Source organism: Callorhinus ursinus, unplaced genomic scaffold (genome assembly GCF_003265705.2).
Source record: "Callorhinus ursinus isolate GAN/ISIS: 27379988/994484 unplaced genomic scaffold, GSC_fseal_2.0 scaffold68, whole genome shotgun sequence".
In the NCBI taxonomy this organism is placed as follows: Eukaryota; Metazoa; Chordata; class Mammalia; order Carnivora; family Otariidae; genus Callorhinus; species Callorhinus ursinus.
The window spans coordinates 876,758-903,980 of NW_027397130.1; the positions used below are offsets into that span (position 1 = coordinate 876,758).

The 27,223-nt window shown below is 54.4% G+C and overlaps 1 protein-coding gene across 13 annotated transcripts in view; it reads left to right on the forward strand.

Moving 5' to 3' along the window:
• Positions 1-1,676: 1,676 nt before the first annotated feature.
• CCDC57 (coiled-coil domain containing 57) overlaps positions 1,677-27,223 on the forward strand; it is a 93,545-nt gene continuing 67,998 nt past the window's right edge. For 5 of the 13 annotated variants that reach the window (XM_025859608.2, XM_025859605.2, XM_025859604.2 and 2 more), the window contains exons 1-9: positions 1,680-2,009; positions 2,750-2,985; positions 3,241-3,654; positions 6,127-6,235; positions 13,784-13,885; positions 15,229-15,386; positions 15,505-15,579; positions 20,211-20,411; positions 24,516-24,674. In XM_025859608.2, the coding sequence (XP_025715393.1) occupies positions 3,248-3,654; positions 6,127-6,235; positions 13,784-13,885; positions 15,229-15,386; positions 15,505-15,579; positions 20,211-20,411; positions 24,516-24,674 (1,211 nt within the window). In that variant the 5' untranslated portion in view covers positions 1,680-2,009; positions 2,750-2,985; positions 3,241-3,247. Of the gene's footprint in view, positions 2,010-2,749; positions 2,986-3,240; positions 3,655-6,126; positions 6,296-13,783; positions 13,886-15,228; positions 15,387-15,504; positions 15,580-20,210; positions 20,412-24,515; positions 24,675-27,223 lie in introns of those variants that run through there. The other 8 variants (XM_025859602.2, XM_025859596.2, XM_025859600.2 and 5 more) reach the window with 5 other exon arrangements.

Below are 27,223 nucleotides of genomic sequence, written 5' to 3' on the forward strand. Positions count from 1 at the left end.
GGCGCTGGAGCTCTGCCCCTAGCGGTTAGGCCCCTGCTTCCCAGGCCTCCCTCCCTCTGTGCTCACGCTCAGCTCTGCTCCGCCTCCAACGGGCATGAGGGGGCTTTTCCTCCACCAAGCATTCTCTACAATTGAACCGGATTCCGGGTTAGCACAGGCCCCACAGGTTAAGGGCTCAGCCCCACAAGACTGACCCCACCCAGATGCCAGTTGCAAGTCCAGGTTGTCCCCTGTGCTCCTGACGACCCGCTATACATCAGAAGTTCCACGACCCCCTCCTCGGGTTCCATTTGCTGGAGCAACTCACAGAACTGAGAGAAACATTTTACTTTCCAGATCGCCAGTTTGTTATAAAAGGATATTAACTGAGGGACAGCCAGATGGAAGAGAGGCCCGGGGCGAGGGGTGGGGAAGAGGTGCAGCGCTTCCACGCTGTCTCGGAGCACCTCCAATGTGTTCACCCACCCGGAAGCTCTCTGAACCCCTTGGCTGAGGGTGTCTGTGGAGACTTCATCACATAGGCATGGCTGACTGAGCCAGCCTCACAGTGGAAGCCGGCAGGCGGAGTCGAAAGGGAAACCCTGTAATCCCAAGGTTGGCTCCCCTGGCAACCGGCTCCATCCCGTGGTTATCTGGGGCTTTCCAGAGTCACCTCGTAAACTCAGGTGTGGTTGACAGGTTTGATACGAGAAACAGGAGATAACCTCTCACCTGGAATTGCTTCAGAACCTGGGGAGAACTACTAAAGCTGCCCCCGTCGCTCAGGAAGTTGGGAGGCTTTTGGGGGCCTTGTGCCAGGAGCTGGGGACCAAGGCCGTGATGTGTTTCTTACTGCACTGCCCATGGCAGGGTCCTGCAGCCTCCCCAGCCCTCTGCAGGCCCTCCTGCTGCTTCAGCCTCTCCCTCTGGGTCTTGGCACGGGCATTCCCTCTGTGCTCCGCTGCTCCTCTCCAGCGCCAGGTCGCCCCAAGACCGGCTGGACATGAGCCCTGAGGGTTCGGGGCTGCAGGGGGCAGCCATTAAGAAATGACAGCAGCTGTTACCCAGTGATAAAGGTTCTCTGCACAGAGATGGAGGGCTTGGCAAAGCAGGCCTGTGGGCCGGACCCAGCCCGCAGTTTGCACACTCTGTGGCTGCTTTGCACAGAGTTGAAGAGTCGTGACAACCCTGTGGCCCACAAAGCCCTGAGTAATTACCCACTGCCCCTTACAGCAAGAGTTGGCCAGGCCCTGCCCTGCGTGATTCATTGCTCCTCTAGAAAGACCTGCATAAGGAATTCATTCAGATCCAAGTGCCAATGCCGAGAAAATATTGGCTTCACCTGAGAAATAGCCTTACTTTTTCCTGACGAAGGTGGTGGGTGCTGCACTCAATCCTGTGCTTGGTGCTTTGTCCTCCGGCAAGCCTCCGGTTGGATGCGTTGTCTGACGCTCCACAGTTACGTGGCCTTGATTGCCCAATCCTGACGTTTATCAAGCCGTGTTTTCCTCTTTGACTGTCTGTGTTCTAAGATTATTTATTTATTTATTTATTTATTGAGCATAAGCAGGGGGAGAGGCAGAGGGAGAGATCAGAGCAGACTCCCCACTGAGCAGGGACCCTGACATGGGCCTCGATACCAGGACCCCAGGATCATGACCCGAGCCGAAGGCAGACGCCTAACAGACCAAGCCACCCAGACGCCCCTACTGTCCGAGTTCTAAGCACTGTTCTGCTGAGCCCAGAGCTAACGTGTTTCTGTCGTTCCCCAGGGCAGCTCCAAGCACAGCATGTGTCTTCTGTGAAATGCTCATTATTATTTCTGGGGTCCTGACAATATTTTCGGATTCTCCAAATACCAGCCCAGACCATTTTGACAGTTTCTCTTTTACTTTTTTTCCCCCTTTCTTTTCTTTCTTCTTTTTTTTTTGCTCGTAGCGAGAATTACTACCAAACTCTACTCATTGGGCCAGAGACCCGTGTGGTATTTGAAAAAGACTTGCCCCTCGCATAGCATACTACCTGCACCTGTGAGTTCATTGTTTTGTTTTGTTTTTTCATTTTATTACCAAAATGTTATAGTAACAGATTTGATTATGGCACCCTGGGATTTTCTCCTCTTAAAAAAGACCCACCTCAGGGGTGCCTGGGTGGCTCAGTCAGTTGAATAACCAACCCTTGGTTTCAGCTCAGGTCATGATGTCAGGGTCCTGGGATTGAGCCCTGCATCGGGCAAAAAAAAAAAAAGAAAGACCCGCTTTACATGAATCAGATATTTTAGATTCTTTGGGATGACAGTGATGATACTCAAATGTCACTGGCAGGTGCCCCCGGCCCTTCTGGGGAGGTGCTCTCAGAGAAGGGCTGTGTCTGCCCCTGCTGCATCTGCCCCCAGGATGACTGTGGCCCTTGGGCCCAGCCTGCCTACCTTCTGGGCTTGCTGTGTGGCTGTGGGCCTGTTTGTGTAGGTCAGGACCCTGAGCACCACTTGGTTTTCCATGTCAGAATCCACCCCTTCTCTGCGGGCGATGGGACGTCGACAGTCCACGTGGTCTCTAGCACACCTAGTGGCCCTTGCTAGCCCCCCAACACATACTCATGCGGCCCATGCTTGGCAGACTGCCAGAGCAAGAGGTGTTTAGACACTTGTTAGCAGTTTGACAAAGTGGCTTTATGCTCTTGGATCTAATAATTAAAATTGGTCTTGTGCATTATATATCTTTGTTTTTTAATTATATTTTCCTTGAGTACTTTATTTTTATTGTTTTAGAAAATTATCAGTCCGTGATGGGTTGGAAATAAAAGAGCCAAGGAACGTCCTCCTGAGTGCTGGATCTCCAGGAGCCCCACACCGCTGGCAGGAGCAGAGTGTGGGGCTGAGGGGGCGTTGGCTCTCAGAGGCTGGCGGGCCCCAGCGCTTGCTCAGCTCCTTAGCGGCCCCGTTTTTTCATCTGCAAAGTGGGAGAGCCCTCCGTGAGCCTGTTTTGAAGGACCTAGCTCTTGTTGGTGAGCAAACGGTGTTTCCTATCTTCCCTTCCTATGCTGCAGGGTGAGGCTAGGCTAGCAGAGCCCTCAAGGTCTGGGCCCTGGCGGGGGCCACCTGTAGCTCTTCCGAATGTGTGACCACGCAGCTGCTAACTGGCCCAGAGTGTGCTCCCACTGGGTGACAGCAATGCCATAGACGGGGATCTGGCCGGTTACTGAGAAGGACGGCTAGAGCCCCTAACCCTGGGCCCACTGCCCACCTCCTTCCTGCTGCAGGTATCTGATGCTGCCGCCGCCCTCAGAGCAGGCCCTGGGCCCGCCGCTGCCTGGCAAGGAGGACAAGGGCAGAGCCCCGCAGGCCCCCTGCTGCCAGCCAAGGGAGACCGCGCTGCAGGACGCGTACAGCCAGCTGCACCAGGTGCAGGGGGCGCTGCGGCGCCTGCAGGAGGACTTCGTCCACAACCTGCAGGTGCTGGAGGAGCGGGACCGTGAGCTGGAGCGGTACGACGCGGCCTTCGCCCAGGCCCGAGGGCTGGAGGAGGCGCGGCAGGCGGAGGTGAGCGAGCTCAGGGTGGAGGCGGCCCGGCTGAGGCAGGCGCTCGCCAGCGAGGCCCGGCGACGGGAGGACCTGCAGCGGCAGCACCAACTGAAGCTGCAGGAGCACCGGCTGGAGCTGGAGCGCGTCCACAGGTGAGGTGCCCCTTGGGCCGCGCAGTGAGGGCACCGGGACATTGGTTTCAGTGTTCGAGTTTTCTCCATGAATTACAAGTCTGTATCATTTCAATAAAAGATATTCGAGACCATGATTGTTTTAATGATGCAAAACAGGTATTAATTCCCAAGCGCAGTGAGCTCACTTGAGGCAGGTTGACTAAGAGCCTGCAGCTCGGGTCAAAGGGTCCTGTTGGCGGGTCCCCGGAAAGCCGCTCTCGCGTCGCACGCACTCCCCTCCTCAGTGAGAAGAGAGAGTGGACAAAAATCTGCCGTCCTTCCCCTGATTTCAGGGTGTGTGTTTGTTTTTTTAAAGATTTTATTTATTTATTTGACAGAGAGAGACAGCGAGAGCGGGAACACAAGCAGGGGGAGTGGCAGAGGGAGAAGCAGGCTTCCCGCGGAGCAGGGAGCCCGACGCGGGGCTCGATCCCAGGACCCTGGGACCATGACCTGAGCCAAAGGCAGACGCCCAACGACTGAGCCCCCCAGGCGCCCAGGGTGTATGTCTCTGAGGTCACATTGACAGGGTGCATCTCACTGGTATGTGCGTGCACACGCGTGTGCATACGCACGCGCAGGCACAGATATCAGAGCGGCTGGCAGCATCCTGTGGGTTCTGTTTTAACTTAAAACGGGATCCTGAATAGTGTTTCATGTTGTCACACATGCCCTTCAAAGTACTTGTAGAAAATCACAACAGTGACGATATTCTTGTTCTAGAAAATCGTTTTTTCCTGAGGATGATGAGGTGAAAAGGAAGAGCTGCCCAAGGAGTCTGTTGTGATCTCCCTGGGAGAGCTCCCCTTCATGCCCACATAGACACGTCCCATACACGCGGCCCACAGCCTGCTTGTGGCAGTTTCCCATCTACCTGGGTGGCTTTTCTTCGTGTCATGCACTGGGTTCTGCCACATCCTTTTAAATGGCTACCTGGTCCCATTTTGTGTTTGCTGGGCCTGTTGGCGCTGTACTCCTCAGCAGCAGGAGACTTTCCGTGGCAGGCTGGGCGTGAGCAGAGGAGACCTACCTCAGTGGGCGCGGGACCACCTTGGCTTATGGGCCTCCAACCCGCCGGCTAGCATCTCCCATAACAACACATAGGCATAGCTCCCAGGGTCCCAAGCATTGCTGTCCTCAGGGAGGCCCGGGAGCCCAAGGTGTTCATGGCCCCTGTGCAGGTGCTCCCAGTCCCGACGCCATGTGCCAGGGAGCCTGTCATTCCTGCAAGCAGTACGGCTGGCAGTGTTCACAGCCCATGCCGCCTCCCCAGGGGCCGGGAAGACAGATACAGAACTTAACCAAGGTCAGCATCGCCTGGAGCAGGGACGGGGATCTGTGACCTTCCCCTGCAGGGTGGATATTGGCATTGTGACTGTTCCCCAACTCCACTGTTAAAAATCACACTGTGATGCACCTGGAGGATCAGAAGCAGGTACTCTTAACACTGGGACACGTGGGCCAGCTTGCCTCTGTGGAAATACTGATTTTCTTTCTCACAACTGTATTTGAGAGAGTTTAAAGCATCCTTAAAGTGTTTTTTTTTTTTAAGATTTTATTTATTTATTTGACAGAGAGAGACACGGCGAGAGAGCACACACAAGCAGGGGGAGTGGGGGAGGGAGAAGCAGGCTTCCCGCGGAGCAGGGAGCCCGACGCGGGGCTCGATCCCAGGACCCTGGGACCATGACCTGAGCCGAAGGCAGACGCTTAACGCCTGAGCCCCCCAGGCGCCCCAAAGTATCCTTAAAGTGTTCTACACCATTCTTGTAAAGTTTCTCCTCATGTCATTTGTACCTCCCCCTTTTCCCCTAACTTGAGACCTTTTCAGCCGTTATTTCTTCGAGTACGTGTCAGCCCTCCTCTTCGTCCTCCTGCTCGGGCTCAGGGCGACCGTCCCTCGGCTCCCTGAGGCTGTGCTCATGTTTTTCAGTCTGTTTCTCTCTGTTATTTGCTGGTAGTTTCTGTTGTTCTGCTTTCGAGTTCATGGATCCTTTGCTCTGTCATGTTGTCATGTTCATTCTGCTGTTGAGCCCACCGCAGTGAGTCTTCTGTTTGGTTGTCATACTTCCTGGTTCTCAATTTGTTTGATTCTTTGTAAGTTTGTCTTTGCCGAGTTTCTGATTTTTTATTTAAGAGTGCACTACATTGCTTGCTGAAGCGTTTTAAATAATGGCTGCTTTAAAAACCCTTGTTACAAAATCTCAACGTCTGTGTCATCTTGGGGTTAGTGTGTGCTGTCTTTTCCCGTTCAGGTGGGGACCTTCCTGTGCTCGGTGTGACTTGGGCTTGTGTCCTGGGCATTTTGGGAATTACCTTGTGAGATTCTGGATCCATTTCAGGCTCCCTCTGTAGGCAGGCACCTGTATGGCCAAGCAGGTTCCACTGAAGCCACCCGAGAGCAGACCCTGCAGGTGTCTGACTTGTCTTAATACTGCCGTGTTTACATAGTGACAAGAACAGCGAGATGGACCAGCAGCGGGAACAGTACGAAAACCTGAAATGGAAGCTGGAGAGAAAGCTCAAGGAGCTCGATGGCGAACTTGCTCTGCAGAGGCAGGTAGGGCGCTCCAGCGCGTAGCCCCTCCTCAGGTGCCTGCCCTGCCCGCCCACTTTGAAAGTAAGTTGTTGAGGAGAAGACAGCTTTTTTGTTAGCTGTGTGGTATCCATGGGATCAAGGTTGAGTTACTGGAGCAGATTTCCATCTGGGGTGGCCTGGAGGGATATGGTGGGCATCCAAACCTCGGTCTCTAGGAACTCCCTCCGTGTTCTCTCTCCTCACAAATGGATACATGTTTTCTCCCTTATTTATTTCAGAAAAAAAAGGATTAAAAAGTCAGAATTTGGGTTACTTACTGTAGCAAACAGTTGGGAACTCAAATTGTGGTAACTGTGTTTCTTTCAAGAAAACCGTAGGTAATCCTAAGTGTCAATATAGACGTGTCAGCTGACAGGTGCCGCTTAGCCTGGCCCTGTCACCAGAGTTTCCCTCCATGACACTGAGCCTCAGCCTACGCTTCTGTGAGTGCAGATACTGGGGCCGCCGGGTCCCCTTGTCGCCTTCGAGCGTGAGCTCGTGACATCATAGCAATAGCAGTGTTTATGGGAACTGCCTCATGAAGCTCTCTGTGCTCCTCGCTACAGAGACACGGTTTTGATCTGAGCTTTACAGATGGGGGGCTGAGCCCAGAAACATTAAGTAACCTGCCCAAGATCCCCTTAGTAAATGGCAGAGGTGGGATTGGAGTCCAGTGTGTAAACTCAGCCACTGTTACCCTGGCCTGGGATTGCCATTGTCGGGGAGCAAGAACTCCCATCCCCTCAGAGGTCCTTCTGGCTGGACTGAGAATCAAATCGACGTGAGACAGATGAACAGGAGAACATCAAATTTAATAGGTGTATGTTTGGAGAGTCCACACAGACATGGAAATCCCAGAGTCAGGCAGAATGAGGTCTGTATGTCGTTCTGAACTAAGGAGAGGGGGCTGGGGGTCTGGGACTTCAGAGGGAAGGAGTGCACCTCACCGGGCAGTGAGAAGAGCCGGTGTTTGGTAGGTAGATGTTTGTCCTGCCAGGGGCGCCTGGCTGGCTCTGTCGGTAGAGCGTGTGACTCTTGATCTCGGGGTCATGAGTTCGAGCCCTACGCTGGACATAGACGTTATTTAAAAAAACGTGTGTGTGTGTGTGTGTGTGTATAAGGTGTTTGAAAAAAAAGATGTTTGCCCTACCACACAGATCGGTTACTCAGATAAAATTTTTCTCTGCTCATGACCCTTAGACTGGGAAAGACGCGCAATTTAGACTGTTCCGTATGGTAAGAAAGGGACAAAAGTTTCTCTTGAGGCTGCACGGTCTCAAGTGCCTTCAGCTCAGAACAGTCCTTGTGCCAAGGTGGCACGTTCTGGGGGGCCTGTCCTGAACCCCTTCCCTACTCTTCACATCTTAGTTGTAGACTCCTGTTCATGAGATGGGACGAAGAGCTGGATCCAGAAGTCGGCCTATACTGTGTCTTGTTTCTGCCTGTTCTCGTAGCCACTGAACCCTGGGCTTGTTCCCAGGTTCTTGGTGACCATACCGTGGGGTAGATGTGGATGGTGTGCCTGGCCATGACGGCTCTGATCCAGGTGCTGGGGCAGCAGTGACGGACAGACCTGTCCTGCTGGAGGACAGGGGCCTGACTGCCCGGGCTGCTGCCCTGAGGTGCTGTGTCAGCCCCTGAGACAGGGCAGTGTCTCCTGAGAGGCACTGCGCCAGTCCAGGTGGAAAGGCACCAGTGGACATGACTGTCTTCTGACCACAGAGGAGGAGGCCGAGGCCCCGCTGATAGCCCTTACCTTCCCCTGTGGAAGCTCCACATTCATTGTCTGCAATGCTGCCATCACCCAGAGCACCCTTAGAGCTCTTGAAATCTGCAGAGGACTTCTGGAGTTTTCCAGGACCAGTGAACTGTGTCCGTTACAGGCAGGTTGGCCTTTTGGAAACAGCTCAAGTTGGTAGGGCACTAAGCCAGGGCCTGAGCAGCAGGGTGAAGACAAGACCCGTTGTCACTTACTGGGTAGTGATGAGGTTTCCTCAGGTAGCACCAGGGACACTCCCACAGGAGCATCAGAGGGCCCTGGGCAGGCAGGGTCTCAGTGACACTCGGAGGCAGCAGTGACCCCCGGGGAATTATGGTGGCCGGCCCGGGCCTCTGCAGGGCTTCCCAGGCTGTCCACACTCAGCCTCTACTGTGACTCGGGCTGGTTCCAGCTTCGAGCCCCTGCGTCCGTTGGGGACCCCTCACAGCCATGGGGGACATTGGTTTTCGTAGCAGCCCTACCTCTGGAAAGAAGGAAGCTTGATGTTTAAAATCCCCAGCTTTGCTGGTCTACCCAAGGTGGCTGCTGGAAAAGTGGGTGGCACCTGTCCAGTGTGGTTCTGGAACAGTGTGAGCCCGTGCCGGTTCTCAGGGTGCAGTGTGCCTTTGCTTGAACCCTACTCTGCTGCCCACATCTTATTCTTTCAGTGACTGAACTAGGCTCCTATGTGCTCACTGGCTTCATGGTCTCCTTGGGGCTGGTTTCCTGTCTCTTGTTTCTGAAGATCTTGTGTCCATTATTGACTTGTCAGAAGTAGAATTGATTCAATGGTGATAGTGATTTTTCTCTTGAAAAATGAAATATAAGGTGATGGGAACAGAGTTGGTCTGTTTGAGTCTTAGTCTACCTGCGAGTTGTAGGCTGTGGGGTTAAGGGATGCTTTCTTCTGTGTTGGTTAGCAACACAGGATTGGAAGCCACTGAAGTAGAAATGGAATGATTAATTTATTTCTTCATTCATTTAACGCATATTTTTTTAATGTGAACCATGTGCTGGGCGTCCTCCCAGGCCCTGGAGTTAGGGTGTGAGCACCTGAACCTGTCTGCTCTGGGAGCGAGCTGGGCCTCCGTGGGTCACAGTGGACACTGAACAGCACGGTCTCTAGTGGAGCCCCCCAAGGGTGTCACCGGCATGACACCGTGAGGCAGGGTGGTCGGGAAGGGAAGTCGTGAGCAGAAGCCTGCAGGTGGTCAGGGGCGTGGAGGGAGTGGTGGGTACTGGCATGCTTAGAGCTCCCAGGGCAGGCGTTCAGGGTCCGGGCGGCTGAGGGGCAGGCAGCCACGTGGGGCTCACAGGCAGCAGCCCTGGGTACAGCACCAGTGCTGTCAGGCTGCGTGGGAGGTGGCTCCTGGCACGCTGGAGGTCAGGGTGGGGAGGTCACAGAGTACAGGGCTGGGAGTCTGGGGCATCGTCAAAGGGCAGGTGTAGACAGAAGGGCCTGAGCGGAGCCTTCAGCGGGAGGATGGGAGGTGAGGGCCCATGAGGGGCCCAGCAGGAGAGTGGGTGCCCTGCAGCCAGAGAGGAGGGTGGTGGAGGTGGACGTGAGCTGTGAGTCGGGGCAAAGCGCTCCTTGTTCCTGGGCTGGACTTTTCACTCAGGTCAGCGCTTCCCTGCTGGCCCTGCTCCTTCTGCGTGACGGCCCAGCCCCCACAGCCTGCAGAACTTTGAACAGAAACCAAATGCTTCGTGGTTTTTTAGTATGTTAGGAGAAAAAATCTCAATGATTCTCATGTTCCAGGGGCGCCTGGGCAGCTCAGTCGGTGGGGTGTCGGCTCAGGTCATGATCCCAGGGTCCTGGGATGCTCAGCGGGGTGCCTGCTTCTCCCTCTCCTGCTCCCCCTGCTTGTGCGCACGCTCGCTCTCTCGCTCTCTCAAATAAATAAATAAAATTTAAAAAAAAAGATGCTCATATTCCGGTCCCAGTAAGGGGTATTCATGTGGCTCCTTATACTTCGTTTTGCTTTTCAAAGGATAAAAAAAGTAAGGCATATGCTTTCAGTTGTGCTTCTGTGAGTGTCTCTGAGGCTCCCACTCGACCTTCAGAGATTTAGGGATCAGTGTACATGTATCACCGGGCAGCTGTGCGGCTTCCGCCTGCCTCCCCCGAGAGGGCAGATCAGGGACGTGGCAGATGTGGCTGTATCCTCACCGGCACAGTCGGGCTGGGCTCAGCCTGTCGAGCCCCATTACTTCATCAGCCACTTGCAGTCTTGAGTGCTGTGCCATGCTGTCCACACGCTATATGCTGAGGGCCTGCCCTCGCCGGCTCCTTTGTGGGGACGGGCTTCACCTGCCCCACGTCACCTCCGCTCTGTTCTAGGCGCCAGGGCTGGGTTGGGTCACTGTGAGATTTTAGACGAAGTCAGACACTAACTCCAGGATTCTGCATCTCGGTTGCACTCTGTACACCCCCTGCCCCCGCGTAATTTCTGCATGTCAGTTCTTCATGTGTGAGCCACATCTGAGGAACAAGCATGTCCACACCTCAGTGCACGTGGCAGATCAACCATGGAGGTCTGTCTTTCTCTGAGACCACAGGGGACCGGACACGAAGGGACTGACAGCAGTGAAGGGGACGGAAGGGCCTTAGCTGGAAAAGCAGCAGCTCGCGGGCAGGCGGCTAGCCTGGCGTCAGTTGGGGGGCTGTGTACGGGGCAGTGACCCCAGCGTGTGCACCCGGGGTACCCAGCAGGCAGGGGCTCCTTCCCAGGCAGAAGCTCAGCACGGTTCTGTTTAACAAATTGAATTACCCCTGCATGCAGCAGCAAGGCAGCAGGTGTGGGCCGTGGGGCCTGCAGAGCGGAGCTGACGTGAGGGACCCCTGGTTTACATGCGGGCTGTGCACCACGACTTCTGACACGTGCGCGCGCCCACCTAACATCTGTCCGTGCAGTCCCAGCGTGCTCCTTGCAGCCCGTGAGTGCCACCCCCGCCCCAGCAGTCTGCTTGCGCCTTGATGGGTGATGTCCATGCTGTGCTCGGGGCTGCTCTTTCTATTGCTGGCGGGTAGTGCACTGAGCGCTCGCGCTGCTCGGCTCCCCGCTCACCTGCAGATGCACGTGTCAGACATTTGGGTCGTTTCCAGTTCAAGGCCGTTTCGAATAAAGTTGCCGAGAACGTTCTTGGCAGGCCTCTATTCATTTGGGTAAATAACTTGGGAGCATAGTTTCTGGGTTGTGCGCTAGGGGCACGTTTAACTTGGTAAGAAGCCGTCAAACTGCGTTCCCAGACGCTGCTCCACACCCTTGTCAGCACTGAGTGTTGTCCGTCTTTCCCATTTCAGCCATTTACAGGGTGGGCCACGGTGTCTGTCTTGTGGTTTTAATTAGCTTGTTCCTTTTTTTTTTTTTTTAAAGATTTTATTTATTTGAGAGAGAGAGAATGAGAGATAGAGAGCACGAGAGGGAAGAGGGTCAGAGGGAGAAGCAGGCTCCCCGCTGAGCAGGGAGCCCGATGCGGGACTCAATCCCAGGACCCTGGGATCATGACCTGAGCCGAAGGCAGTCGCTCGACCAACTGAGCCACCCAGGCGCCCTCGCTTGTTCCTGATGCTCAGCGTGTAAGCATCTTTTCATGTGTTCGTTGGCCATTAAGATACATTTTTTTTGTGAAGTGTCGGTTCACCTTCTTTGCCCTTCTTGCAAGGTGGATTATCTGTCTTCATGTTATTGATATGCAGGAGTCCCTCACGTACTCCAGAAACAAGTCCTCAGGTACGTGTGTTACAGTGATCTCCCATCCTGGGCCCCGCCTTTTCCTTCCTCAGCAGCATCGTATGACTAGCAGGTGATTTAATTTTGGTGACGTTCCAGTGAGCTTTTTATTGCCGCGTTCCCGAATAGGAGCATCCAACTAAGGCAGGATTCTGAGACATTTGAGAATTGCCAGCAGCATGGGAAAGAAGCCAAGAGTAACAGGGAAAATGGCCCTAATAGAGCAGTGATTCCTGGGTCAATGATCCTGTAGCCCACCACTGTGTGCCGTCTTCCGGGGCGAGGCGGCAGATATGCCTACACAGGCCTCTGGTTATCTGTGCTGGTCTGGCCGCCCGCAGGTGAGCTGGTGATCCTGTGACCCCCCGCCATCTCCACAGGTGAGAACTTGAGCCTGTCTGGAGCGGGATGGGGACAGGGCCAGCCTCGCTTCATGTCGTGTCTTAGTTTTCAGGCTTTTGGGGTGCATTGTGTGGCCTTCCTGTGATTAGTGCTTCCAGAGATGTGTTTTGCATCCATAACCCAAGAACAGGATGCTAGGAGGAGGGCCATTCACAAAACAAAGAATTTTGACAATTAAAAGTATATTTAAAGAAATAAATTCAGAATGTAGATAAAAAAGAAAATCTGGGAAAAAACTTAAGAGACGTGGAGGATAAATTGGAATGTTCAATCCAGCAGTCACATTCCAGAAACATGCAGTGGGAAACAGGAAGGGGCAGACTATTGAGGAAATGGACCAGTCGCTTCTTGGGGCAGGGACTTCAGAACAAAAGGCCGGCAGAGGCCTGAGCAATAGCGGGAGATGTTTCAGAGACCTCTGGGAAACTTATGGAAAGGGAGAATGGATACAGAGCCTGCCCCGCTGCTCAGCTGTAGCTCAGCATGACAGACCGGCTGTGAGGTGTGAGCGCAGGGCCCTCAGGTCTGCACACGGGGGCGGGGGGTGCCTGCAGATGCCGGGCTCAGTGAGCCTGGAAGTTACTGGATTATGCTCTGCAGCCTGGCCAGTGGCCAAGGGCTCAGCCCTCAGCTGCCTCCATTCCCTTCTGAGTTCAGAACAGTGGGAACCAAGAGATGGGGGCCTGAGCTGAGCAGACTCCCTGGCGTCCCCAGGATTGGGTAGGCCCAGCCACAGGGCCCAGCTGGCAGCCCCATACTCCCCGAGTGCTCCGCAGGAGCCAGGGCGCCTTGGCCAGGCCAGAGCTGGACTTCCAAACCCCCGGTGAGGCCACGTGGGGCATGGGGCTCGGCAGAGGCGCTTCCCAGGAGGAGGAAACCACAGACAGGAGGAGGTGCAGGAGCACCAGGGAACGCACAGGGAAGTGTGAAGGGCAGCTGGAGAGACAGCCGTGCCACAGTCCAGGAGAAGCCAGGCCAGAGTGTGCAGGCCAAGGCCTCTGGAGGGGCTGCAGCCCCGGAGAGAGGGTCACACTGTGCAAGAGGACAGCACGAAGGAACGGGAGGGGGTGGGACGACCCAGGAGAGAGAGGTGGGGGGAGGTCGGAGGGGAACCCAGACTCCAGGAGAAACAGTGGGCTGTCAGTTGTGAGCTGCTGCCACCTTCATTGGTGGGTGCACGGTGAGCACTGCTGTCATCATCATAATGTGTTGGTTTTTAGGTTCAGCCCAGGGGTGAAGCTCAGCAGACTGCCGGCTTGCAGAGCCGGGGTCAGCGTACCGGCAGGTGTGGGGTGGGGTCCTGGTGGGGAGCCGGCGGGGAGCAGTGGTGTGGGCATGTTGTGTGCAGACCCAGCCGGAAAGCTTTTGGCAGGGCTGCCCCCGCACAGGGACCTCTGTCCTGAGTGCCCAGCAGCTCCTCGTCTGTGTGTGCCCAGTGGACAGGCCCGGCCGCTCCGTGGCATCCGGCAAAAACTGGTGGCACCCTGGGCAATCTGTGGAGGCCCCTCCGCCACCAGGGGCCTCTGTGTCCTGTGGCTTCGGGCCTGCTCGCCCGCTCGCCTGGTGCTTCGTTGTGGTGGGGGTCTCTGCTGGGGCGCAACAGTCTCCTCTCACTGCTGGCCGTTTCTGTTTCAGGAACTGCTGCTGGAATTCGAGTCTGAAATGCGGAAGAGGGAGCACGGGTTCCGCCTGCAGGCGGACAGCATGAGCAACATGGTCTTGACTCATGAGCTCAAGGTGGGGAGTGGCCTTCGGGCGGTGACTGTTCCTTCCTCAGACGTCAGGTGCCGCTCCTGAGCCGCGAGGCCACCTCTGGGCGGGACGGCGGGGTCCACACAGAGGCCTCCCTTGCTGTACAGGGGCCACGGGTGACACGCCTGGGGAGCGCCCACCACGGTGCCTGCCATGTGGCCCCCCTCACAAGGGACAGAGGAGGGCTGGTGCCCCGACCTTGGGGAAGGGTGCCCCCCGGGATAAACGGCCACCCGACCCTGGTCGAGACGGCCCATCACTGGCCTGTGTCCTCTGTGAGCACTGGGAATGGGTCTCCGGGGAGGTGCTGCTCGTTCCCCATTTACAGCAGAGGCCAGGCGGGTGGTCAGGGCCTGGTGCACCTTGTGCACCGGGCCACAGTGAGCGTGGGTTCCCTGGTGCACTAGTCCACCGGCTGCCAGGACACACGAGCAGCGTGCACACCTGACCTTTAGCGTGGAGACGGGCCAGCCTTGAGGAAGCGGGAGGGTGTGCAGGGGAGGAGGAAGCAGGAGAAGGGCACCTGGTCTGGCCCTGCCACCCTGATAGGTTAACACCTGTGTGGACGTGCAGCTGGTGTCCGTAAGAGCAACCCCGCCCTAGCGGTCAGGGAGGGCCCCTCCCGCAGGCCTCCAGCCTTCCCACAGTGCCACAGTCCAAGGGCCCCAGGAACCCTGCCTGTTCTCTGTGGCCGGCGTGAAGGCCAGGCAGCTCCCAGCCCAACGGCACCCCTTGGCAGGGACACTGGTTCTCCGCATCCTCTTAAGCCCTGTCTGGCCCCCTGACCGCGCTCCTGTAGGAGCCCTGCCCCCTGCCAGCCAGGGCCCAGGCTGCCTTACAGTGACCTCCAGGAGGCCTCGGGGACTTCTGAGAGCTGGCGGGGAGAGGGCTCGCGGGATGTGCCCTGAGCTCCAGGGTGGGGTGGGCCCTGCCCCACCTCCGTCTGCCGTGCCTAGCTGTTACAAACCCGGGAACACCTCCCCCAGAGGGTGGCAGCATGCACACACGGACTGATGTGGGTTGCTGCAGCCATTATTGTGGCCCGCAGTTCACAGTTGCGGACTGAGGCCCAGAAAGGTTGTTTTAAAATGGAGCCTGCCTGTGTGAGTCCATTATCGGCGATCTTCACATAGGAGCCGGGACTGTCTTTTGGGCTCACACGTGTGGGCCCCACTGTGGGGTGCGGCGTGCCCTCAGAGGTCGTGGGGCCCCAGCCTGTTCACTTGGGGGTGCGTGAGGACGCCCTCACTGTTACGCTGCTTCTTGAGTTGTTTTCTCTCTGCTCGGTTCCAGTTCTAGCCTCATTTTGAATTCTTTGTCTCTTGAAGGTAAAGCTGCTGAACAAGGAGCTTGTGGCTCTGAAGGAAGCGGCTGCACAGGCCGCGGAGTCGCTGCGGAGCGCCGAGGCTGCCAACGCGGGGCTGGAGGAAAAGCTGCAGCACAGTGGCCAGGAGCTCAGGGACCTGGCTGCCGCCAAGGACGCCCGGTGTGCGGCCGCGCCTGCCTCCTCTGGGCTGGGGGCTTCCGCCTGTCCTGGCTTGCTGGGGGCTGGCCTGGCTGTGGGTCCTCGTCTGCTCTTCCGGCTAATACTTCCTCCTTTTCAGGATAAAGGACTTAGAGGGCAAACTAAACTGTGTGCAGCTCTCCAGGAAGAAGGAAGAGGAGGTGTTCAGGAGGAAGTGAGTGTTCCTGGCTCCCAGCCTGGCCACGTGGGGTTAGGTCCAGTCAGGGGCTCCCACCAACCCAGGGGCCGTCCGGCCTTTGAATTCACTGCCTTGGGTCTGCTTCTGTGCTCTGTCCAAGATTTTTTCAGTGGTAGTTAGGCTTTTTAGTGTTTTAAAACTTTTTTTTTAAGATTTTTTTTAAGGTTTTATTTTTAAGTAATCTCTACGACCCAACATGGGGCTGAAAGTCAGAACCCCAAGACCAAGAGTCACGTGTTCCACCGACTGAGCCAGCCAGGTGCCCTGGTGTTTTAAAACTTCTGAACTTAAGAGTTTTATGAACTAGGAGGCACCTGGGTGGCTCAGTTGGTTGAGCATCTGACTCTTGATTTCAGCTCAGGTCATGATCTTGGGGTCATGAGACCGAGCCCCACGTCGGGCTGGCGCTGGGCATGGAGCCTGCATGGGATGCCTTCTGCCCCTCCCCAAGCTTGAGCGAACGCACAAGCTCTCTGTCCCCCCAAAAAAGTTTTATTAACCAGTTCATTAATTTTAGACTGCAGCAACAAACGTTACTTTGGTGATACAGTCACCTTTCATTTCTACGTTATTTTGGCAAAATAATCCTGCTCTCCTGGTTGGTTGTATGTTCTCTAGGTTCTCAGGGGCCCCCTTCTTCCTGCCAAAATACTCGCCTCATCCATCGCTATGGGCTGTGTGCCCCACGCTGCCGGGTGTCAGGAGGCCCAGCCCGTAGGTGGCACGGGGACCCTGAGAAAGCCCGTGGTGGCCCACCCAGGCTGAGACCTCTGAGGCCCGCGGGATGAGGAGGGCTCAGAGAGGGCACAAGGCAGGCTTCCGGGGGAGGGCAGGCGTGGGGGAGCGTGTGCCTTTGGGAGCAGCCCGGGCCTGGGGTGACATGGGCCCCGGAGAGCCCGAGGGGGGCAGCGTCCACCGTTGCACCTGCCACAGGAGTCACCCTGTTCCTGTTCTGGAAAGCACCAGGGTGGCTGCGGGTGAAGGCGCGTGTGGTGGTTGTGAGGGTACTCGGTCACGGGAATGGACGAGGCTGGTGGAGCATGGGCCATCTGGGGCATTTGTGTGTTTTCTGGCCGTGACGTTTGTGCACCCTGAGGAGAAAAGCTTTACAGCCTGTCCGTCTACTGCCTTTGCACCTGTAGTCAGACCGGAACTGGGAGCTGTATCCCAGGCCACTGCACAGATGCCATCGGCCCGTGTACCCCTCGGCCAGGCCGGCAGGTGGGAGCAAGGGCGGGCATTGTGTGCATGTTCCCGGGGGCATGTGGGTGCCACGGACACAGCAGGATGTGGTCCGGCTTGGACCCATGCAGGCCCGTGGTGCTGGGATGCGCTGTGGTGGCCAGCCTTTGGGAAAAAACAGTGTTCCTCTTCATGTCCAGAGCTAGAGCCCTTTTCTTTTTTTAAGTTTATTTATTTAAGTAATGTTTATATCCCGCATGGGGCTTGAACTCACGACCCCAAGATCAAGAGCCACACACCCACCGACAGAGCAGGTCAGGTACCCCCAAAGTGTTTTTAGTCATAAACTGAAATTGTTGAAAATGAATATAGGGGCTCCTGGGTGGCTCAGTCGTTAAGCGTCTGCCTTCAGCTCAGGTCATGATCTCAGGGTCCTGGGATCGAGCCCCGCATCGGGCTCCCTGCTCCGCGGGAAGCTTGCTTCTCCCTCTCCCACTCCCCCTGCTCATGTTCCCTCTCTCGCTGTGTCTCTCTCTGTCCAATAAATAAATAAAATCTTTAAAAAAGTGAATATAATTTTTAGCATATTATAAATACTGGCTTTAAGAAGTAAAACTGTTCAGGGGTGTCTGGCTGGTTCAGGTGGTGGAGCACATGACTCTGGGTCTCGGGGTTGTGAGTTTAAGCCCTACATTGGGTGCAGAAATTACTTAAAAATCTCTAAGAAAAAAAGGAAGTAAAACTGGTCACTTTTTTTTTTAAGATTTATTTATTTTAGACAGAGAGCAAGCGTGCACATGTGAGGAGGAAGGGCAGAGGGAGAGAGAAAATTTCAAGCAGGCCCCCCACTGAGCAGGGAGCCCAACATGGGGCTCGATCCCAGGACCCTGAGATCATGACCTGAGCCAAAGGCAGATGCTTAGTGACTGAGCCACCCAGGCGTCCCTATAGTGTATTTTTTATGCTTCATAAATTTGAAATCAGTCTTCTCTAACATAATGCATATATTTATATAAACTAAAAACAATGAAATTTGCTGGGACCACAAGGCTCTAAGTGTTCTAAAAGGTTTCTACATGAAGGTATTCTGATAATTATTTGCACATACTTTACAAAACAATATAATAGACTATAAAATTCAATAATTAAGTAAACTGTAAGTCTCCTTAGGAATGCCCCCCAACTGAGGGGAAGGGGTCCCCACATCAGTTTGTGAGCACCTTTGTGGAGCTGGCCACCTCGTCACATGCACGACCCACGGACAGCCGGGTGGGCTTTCTGGCAGCATCCCCCAGGCTTTGAACGCCTTCCAGTCACGAGCCGAGAGCCACCTGCTGGCCTTGCCCCGGCATGACCGTATGTCATGTGTCTGCTGGTCACTCTAGGAGCAAAGAGCTGGTAGTGCCTGGCTCAGTTGGCAGGATCATTCCTGTTCTCTGTTTCTAGAGGTTTGGATAAGAGGCTTTCCTAAGACTTATTCCATGACTTATATACACCTGGTGCCCTTCTACTTAGTGGCAGCTTGGGAAACCCTCGTCCTGAGAGGCTGGGAAACTTGTGACTCGGAATGCATGTTCACCAGCATGATATGTATACAGTAAGATGCTTTTTATTTTGCCGTAAGCTTTACCATCTCTCCCTGAAACCTCAAGCTTGCAGATTTAGTTTCCATTTAGGGGAAGTGTTCAGCAGACCACCTGAGCAGCAGAACCCACCTTGCTGTGAAACCATTAGCTGGTCAGGTTGCTCTGCAAGAACATCTCACTTCGTTTTTCAGTCCAAGGGAATCTATGTGTTTGGAGGAGTAACATCAAAACACTGAGAATTACAGAGCACACCTCGTAAAATGTCCTAGAGCGTTCTGGTCCAGGTTAGGACAATTTGGTGCTCATACACTTGGCACATTAGCGCATATGCAGATGCTGCCCCTCGGATGGCGCCATGGGACTCTGTGGCGTCACGGGCAGCACAGAAGGCAGGCTTCCCACCCCAGAGTCTGCTGTTTGCCTTTGAGAGTCACTGACCAACAATCACGCAGTGCAGTTCGGAAGTGACTCGACTCCTTCACTAGCCGTCTCGATCAGACTTTTCCTGGTTTGATGAGAGAAGGGCTGTGCTGCTGGATGCTGGTGGTTACAGCCACTAGCACGTGTTCCTTTTTTGCTAATAGAAGGTAGAAAATATTGAACAGGTTGCAAGATGGATGAGGCTTGACTGTAATTAGAAAGAAAAGCATGTTAACATGACGTGGTTGAATAAGGGTTCACCATCTCACTGAAAAATGCTGATGGAAGGGGCGCCTGGGTGGCTCAGTCAGTGAGGCGTCTGCCTTCGATTCAGGTCATCGTCCCAGGGTCCTGGGATCAAGCCCCGCATCGGGCGGCCTGCTCTGCGGGGAGCCTGCTTCTCCCTCTGCCTCTGCCACTCGCCCTGCTTGTGTGCGCTCTCTCTGTCAAATAAATAAATAAAATATTTTTTTTTAAAAAAAGAAACTATGTAGGGGGCACGTGGGTGGCTCAGGCGGGTAAGTGTCCGACTCTTGATTTTAGCTCAGGTCATGATCTCAGAGTCGTGAGTTCAAGCCCCGAGTTGGGCTCTGTGCTGGGCATGCAGCCTGCTTAAGATTCACTCTCTCCCCCACCCCGTTCTCTCTCTCTCCCAAAAAATAAATAATAAAAAAATACCATGTAAAATTACAATTTTTAGGGCTTTTAGCTTTTTTTCTTTTTAAAGATTTTATTTATTTGACAGAGAGACACAGCGAGAGAGGGAACACAAGCAGGGGGAGTGGGAGAGGGAGAAGCAGGCTTCCTGACGCGGGGCTCGATCCCAGGACCCTGAGATCATGACCTGAGCTGAAGGCAGACGCCCAACGACTGAGCCCCCCAGTCACCCCCCAGGGCTTTTAACTTTTTATCAAAACCAAATAGAATAAAAGCATAAAAAGTCCTGAGTGTTGCCAGTCAGATGTCCGCATGACGCCCGCCAGCCCACGCTGGCCTGTCCAGATGGACGTCTGTCCTGGTGAGATTCTGGTAGGTCTGGCATTTCTGGCAAAGACAGAAGAGCCGCTGACGTCCCTCGGTCCCCAGTCGCCCTCAGCGTTCCGGGTGACTGATGGCTGCTGAGCCGAAAGCCGGCGGGGGTGGCGGTAAGACTGCTTTACCAGGGCTCCCGTCGCCGGGGTCTTTCTTCTGGGGGAGTGTGCGTTCTGGAGCCGTCTGGGGACGTGGCGTCTAAGAACTGTTCGCCAGTGTTTATCTGAGGAATGTGAGCTCCTGGTCAAGCGGCTGCTACAGAGGTAGCCAGGCAGGACGCGCGGCGGCTGAGGTCCCAAGTGCAGCAGCCGCCGTGCACAGGAGAGGGAGTGTGGTCTGCGGTCCGACTGGGGCCTGGGCACTGCATGACACCTGCTTGCGTTTCAGGCACGAGGAGCTCGACCATCTGGCCAGGGAGAGGGACGCGGTGCTGGCGGCTGTGAAGGGCGCCCACGCGGAGCAGCTGCAGGTGCTGGAGGCCAGGGCTCTGGGGCTGCAGGCCCGCTGTGAGGCCCTGGAGCTGCAGCTCCGCAGGGCAGAGTGGAGGCAGGTCGATGCCTTGAAGGAGAAGGATGCCGCCATGGACAAGTGAGTGTGGGTGGAAGGACCACTGACCGCACCCGCTGCAGGGCGGGCACTGGGCGGGCGCACCTCTGCGGCTCTCGGTCCTTTTTCTTAACCCTTTTCCTCCTTTCTTTTTTTCAAATTGTGCCGTGTGTGTGTGTGTGTGTGTGTGTGTGTGTGTGTGTGTGTGTGTGTGAATGTGTGCAGTTATTTGTGGTAAAACATACATAATATAAAACTTACCATCTTAACCATTTAAAGTACACAGTTCGCTGCTGTGTACCGCCACCAAAATGTCCCTTCCCGTTCCCCTCCCCCACCTCCTGGAACTCACCGTCTACGCTCTGTCCCTGTGACGTTGACGACTCTAGGTCCCTCATATGAGGGGACCCTGCAGTATCTGTCCTTCTGTGACTGACTTACTCCCCTTCCTGTAATGGCTCCTCGGTCCACCTATGTTGGAGCAGGTGATAGGATGTCCTTCCTTTTCGTGGCTGAGTGATACTCCACGGCGTGGGTGGACCACATTTTCTTTACCCATTCATCTGTCAGTGGACATTTGGGTTGTTTCCACTTTTTGGCTGTTGTGAACAGTGCTGCTGTGAACATGGGTGTGCAAATACCTATTCAGGTCTCTTTAAAATTTGGAGAGGGATACACCCAGAAGGTGAATTGGTGGATCATATGGTAAATCTATGTTTAACTTTTTTCTTTAAGATTTTATTTATTTATTTGTCAGAGAGCATAAGACTAAAGCATGGGGAGCGGCAGGCAGAGGGAGAAGCAGGCTCTCCGCCGAGCAGGGGGCCCAATGCAGGACTCAATCCCAGCACCCTGAGATCATGACCTGAGCCAAAGGCAGATGCTTAAGGACTGAGCCACCCAGGCGCCCCTATATTTAACTTTTTGAGGAGCTGCCAGACTGGTTTTCACAGCAGATGCACTGTTTTGCACAAGGATTCTAATTTTCCATTAACTGGTTTCTTTTTTTAACTTTATTTTTTAATTTAAGTTCAATTAATTAACATAAAATGTATGATTAGTTTCAGAGATAGAGTTTAGTGATTCATCAGTTGTTTATAACACCCAGTGCTCCTCACATCACGTGCCCTCCTTAATGCCCATCACCCAGTTGCCCCATGCCCCCCACCCCCTCCCTTCTGTAACCCTCAGTTTGTTTCCTGAGATTAAGAGTCTCTTATGGTTTGTCTCCCTCTCTGGTTTCATCTTATTTCATTTTTCCCTCCCTTTCCCTATGATCCTCTGTCTTGTTTCTTAAATTCCGCATATGAGTGAGATCGTATATTGTCTTTCTCTGATTGACTTACTTTGCATAGTGTAATAATACCCTCTAGTTCCATCCACACTGTTGCAAATGCAAGATTTCTTTTTTTGATGGCTGAGTAATATTCCACTGGTTTCTTCTTAAACCCAGTGTTCTTTTCAGCATCTCGGTGAGGCACGACACGTAAGCAGTTCTGTCCCGCTGTGTGCGGTGTCCACTGGGAACTGGACTTGGCATTGGACTCCAGTCTCCTGGCCGCCAGTGACGAAGTGATACTTGGAGAAGCTGTGTTTACTAAAAATATCTGATTAAGACAGCTAAATCAGTCATTGGTTAAGGTTCACTTTACTTAGCAACTGGCTTTTCCTGTATGTTTGGGGAATGTGCCTGGCTCCGTTCTAGAGAGGGTGCTCTGCCAAATTATATTTCCATCACGGGAGGATGGCTCTCACAACTGTACAAAGCAGGAAGTTAGTGCTCATTCAGGAGGGTTTCCTTAGATTGAACCTATGGTCTTGCTTGATGGGTTCAACACAAGCAGCGGTAGTTAGGGAAGCAGACGTGACAGTCTGATGGGCGGATGTGTTCCCTCCGGGCTGCGAGGCTGTGTGTGGGCCCTTCTCACGGCTGCTTCAGGAGCTACAGAACTTCCTTGCGTGAGGCCCTGGGCCGGCCTCCTTCCACCTGCACCCGCCTTTCGACGTGTCTGTCCTGGCATTTCCCGCTCCTCTGTGCGATCTGGCATGTGGGCCATGGTCGGGTGCTGCCTGGGGCCGCCGTGCCTGGGACAGTCCATGTCTTCTCACACTAAGACATATGCTGTTTGAAAACCAGCAACAAAACAGCCCATGTTTTGAGCTATTTCTTTGGGCATCTTTGTGGTGATTTTCCCGAGGGCATTAGGTCATGAACGCCACAGCAGAGAGGCCATGGCCCCGAGAGGCTCTGCGAGAACCCAACCGTGCCCTGTGCCTCCATAACCCCTATGACAGTCACAACCGGCCACATGGGGGGGGCCGATTTCCAGTGTCCACAGTTACGGCACAGAAATCGGGTGGCGCATCATTAACAAGTAATCAGTATAAAAACTAATAATTTTTGCCTGAAAAAAATTATTATGGAGATATTTTGCATTTTTCGGGTGCTAAATTTTGAAGCTGCATTTCAGTTCAGAGCAGCCATGTGCTCAGGAGCCATGCGTGGCCCGTGGCCCCATGCTGAGCAGCACAAGCCTGAGAGCTTGACTGCGGGGGTCCAGGATGCGGTAAAGGGTGAATCCCCACACTCTCCAGAGCCCCGACCTTCTCGGGCTGGGTTGGTCTTAGCAAGTTAGTGCAGGAGCTGGACTCACATTCGGGAGCGCAAGCAGAGCCCCGCGGTCGGCAGATCCCTTGGTCAGTGTGTGTTGCAAACAGAAGACATACAAATACAGCTCCTGAGTTCTAGCGGCTTCTCCTGTCGTTGGGGGGGGGGCTGCCACACTCGGGGTGCATAGGAGCAGTGTTGGGGAGTGTAACAGGAAGTCCACGCAGAACGTCCCCCTGGTGCTGCTTGAGGCCCAGGCAGGTGACCTCCAGGGCTGCCAGCCACTCTCCCACCTGGAAGGTCAGAAAAAGCCTCAGTGACAAGTTCCTTGCTGGCTGATGTCCTTTGCCTCTTAGAGTAGAGTTGCTGACAGATGGGTGACGAGGAAGGTTACATTTCAGGAATCCAGATGAGGGCCCAGGTGTTTTGTGTCCGTCCAGCTTCTTGGTGGCGTGTGGATGGGAGTGTAGCCGGAGGAGAGCCCTCACGTCCCCCCATCACGTCAGACACTTGGTGCTGGTGCGGCACAGCGGCCGAGGCCCAGACCCTGTGGGGACACAGCTCCAGGGCAGCGCATGCTGAGGTCCATCTTGGCAACGGTCCTGGCCTGCACTTGGTCACTTGACCACCCTGCAGTACCAGAGCGGGGCGTGCCGTCTGGAGCGGGGTTGGGCAGCCCCCAGGCTGAGCCAGTCCCAGCCCCCGCTCCTGGCACCTACACAGTGTGTTAACTGGATGTGTTCTGAAGTTCCCAACGTCGTTTAGCCCTTTGTGGTGTTAGAACAGGTACGAGTCGGGATGAGTTTGATGAATTGTACTAGAAATAATTTGTTAAAAGTGTATGAAGAAAAATGGTCTTTTTGCAGTGGCTAAGAATCATGCTGGAAACTCTATCAACAGACTCTTCCTCCTCTGAAAGTGTCTGGCACCATGCAGCTTCCAGTCAGGTTGGCAGCAGAGCCCAAAGACTCTAGAGGCTCACTAGCAGCCTTGTTTTCCTCCGGAGGTGGCGATTCCTTGCCTCTCCCTGTAGTGATCGGGCTGCAGATGGGGTGAACCCCAGCGGCCTGTTGTGCCACCCATCCTGTGGCTTCCCTGGGCAGTAGCTCTAGGTGTCTTCTCTAGAGCTCTTCTGGGGAAACTTATCCAGGTTGTGGTGATTCTACCAGGTAGTGTGAGGGTTTCTATAGAACCTCGTCTTACTGTTGAACTTGAAGACGTTGAGGGGCTGCACATTGAGGGGCTTCACGAGGTGTGGCAAAGGTGAGCCCAGCGGCACCACCCCAAGATCCCCATGGCTCACTGTCCTCTGCACGTCTGGTGCGGACTTGGCGTGTTGTAGGTGTTTAGTGGGCACCTGGATTGGTGGGATGGACGGGCGGGTGTTTCTTCTCGGGTAGGAAGGAAGTCTCCACCCCGATCTGGAGACACTGGTGTGTGGGTTTCCTTTGAGGGCGGCACGCATGTGGGTATGTGTGTGTTGGAAAGCTTGAATGAGCACCACACCCACAGTCACACAGCTTCCCTTCTTTGTGCAGACTTCGGGAAGATGCATCAGCTCTAAAATCCGGCTGGGATGCCCAGATTGCTCAGCTGTCCAAGGAGATGATCTCCAAGGACCTTCAGCTTCAGTCGCTGCAGGGAGAGGAGGTAGAACTCAAGGCACATCTGGCCAGATGCCAGCAGGACATCGGAAGGTGACTGTCCCCACAGCTTCCCCGAGAGCGGTCTTTTCCCTGCGTACCTCCTAGGGGCCTGGCGCTGTTCTGGGCGCTGCGGGTACAAAAGGGAACAGAATCAAGGCCCTGGCCTCGCATCCTATTGAGGGAGAAAGACAAACAGGAAAGAGAAGAAGAACATCTGGTCATGAGAAGGGAGAGCACGGGGACGGGGTGATGGAGGGTGGCCAGAGGGGGCCTTTCCCCGGGAACGGGCCTGGGTCCGTAGCGAGCACCACAGCAGCATTCTTGTTGCTCGGTCCCGTGTGGAAGTCGCTGCTTCCTGTCTCCTGTGTGATTGCTAAGGAACGCTTGAGTAAAGAACGTGTTCTCTCTCTTGAGGAGTAATTTAAATATAACAAACGCACCTGTTTCAGCTGTACGGTCGGTGAATCTTGACCAGCACGTACACCTCTCAGCCACCCCTGCAGCCGAGGTGCGAACCCTGTCCCTGGCCGGCTGGCACCCCCTCTCCTCTGGCCCCAGCCCTGCGGCCGCCCCGCCAGCCGCTCCGCATGCCGTCTGTGTGCACTTTGCATCTGGCTTCTCTGCATGCTTGTTGCACGTTTTCTATGTTTCTGTGTCAGTTTGGGGAATTTGTGTCTTTCAGTGAGTTTGCCCGTTTCGTGTCATTGTTGACTTTGTTGGCACGGAACTGTTCGTGGCGTTTCTTTATGTTTCCCCAGCGTGCGCAGAGCCTTCGTAACTGTCTCTGTCCTGTTTGTGATCAGTCTAGCTGGACATTGTCGATTTTACGGATCTTTTCAAAGAGCCAGCTTTTGGTTTCATTGACTTTTCTTAGTTGTTTTCTGGGTTTTTAATTTCATTGACATCTACTCTTAAAAGATTATTTCCTTTCTTCTGCTTCCTTTGGCTTTAATTTGGTGTTCTTTTCACAGCTTTTAATGGTAGGGTCCTTGATTATTATTTTTGAACCATTCTTTTTTTCTGAGAAATGTAAGCATTTAATGCTGTGAATCTCCTTCTGAGCACTACTTCGCTGCGTCCCACAAATTTTGATATTATTCGGTTAAAAGTACTTTCTAATTTTCCTTGTGATTTCTTTTTTGGTCCATGGGCTGTTTAGAAATGTGTTGCTAAGTCTCCCATCATTTTGAGATTCCCAGATATCTTTCTGTTACTGATTTCTGATTTAGTTCTGTTGTGGACAGAGAACATATCCTGTGTGCCTGCTCCACGGGACCCAAGTGTGGGGAGCACAGGCATTCCGGAACTTCATGGTCACGGGACAGTGCTGTGGCGGTTCCTGACATTTTACAAAGTACTGGCCCTCCGTGGACATTTTAAAAATAAACAACTCGGGGGTGGCTGGGTGGCTCAGTCAGTTGAGCATCCGACTCTTGGTTTTGGCTCAGGGTGTGATCTCAGGGTCCTGGGATCAAGCCCCGCGTCGGGCTCCTCGCTCATGGGGAGTCTGCTCGAGATTCTCTCCCTCTGCCCCTTCACCAGCTTGTGTTCTCTCTCTCTCAAAAATAAATAAACAAATCTTAAAGAAAAAATAAACAAGTGGGCTTTCACCACAGTTTGCGAAACCCTGTCCCACTGCTGTGAGCCTTTGTGTCTGAAGATGTCCCCATGTTTGCCTTTTTGCGTGAGTGCTGATTTTGCTAGGTTTAGGATGCTAAATTCCAAATAACTTTTTCCTTGGATTTTTAAAAAATATTTTATTTATTTATTTGACAGAGAGAGAGACAGCAAGAGAGGGAACACCAGCAGGGGGAGCGGGAGAGGGAGAAGCAGGCTTCCCGCGGAGCAGGGAGCCCGATGCGGGGCTCGATCCCAGGACCCTGGGACCATGACCTGAGCCGAAGGCAGATGCTTAACGACTGAGCCACCCAGGCACCCCTTCCCCTGGGTTTTAAACCCATTGTGTGTTACTTTATTATTGCTCTAGAACAAATCACTGCAAACTTAGTGGCTTTAACAACGCCCATTTATTGTCTCGGTTTCTGTGGTCAGGAGTCTGGCTCGGCTCAGCTGTGTCCCCGGCAGAGGGTCTCACTAGGCTGGGACCACGGTATCGGCCAGGCTGTCCTTTCCTGCCAGGCTCCTCAGGCTGGTGGCAGGGGTCCTTCCTCGTGGCTGTGAGCCGCAGAGGTGCCTGCAGGCCCTGACAATGTGGCCTCCCGGCACGGCAGCTACTTCTCAAAACCAGCAGGAAACGCCCTCCAGTGGGCAGGACAGGGTCTCGTGTGGCCTCACCTGATCAGGGGCGCGCCCATCCTGTCGTGCACACAGCCCGCCACCCTTGGGGGAGAGGCCGTCCAGAGCCCCCCAACCGTGCGTTGCCCCATGCGGCCGACGAGAAGCCTGGGGCCCATCTGGCACTCACTCTCTCTCTCCCTTAGGCTTCTCTTTCATCTTGGAGCCCAACACTCCACGCGGCGTCTGTGCGTGTGGTCCTGTAAAGCTCCCCCTGCCTGGTGCCTGGAGAGCCCTTGTGGTCCGAGGACGTGTGTCCCCCCAGTTGTGCAGGCTTTTCTCCTTTGTCTCCTCCGCTCTGATCT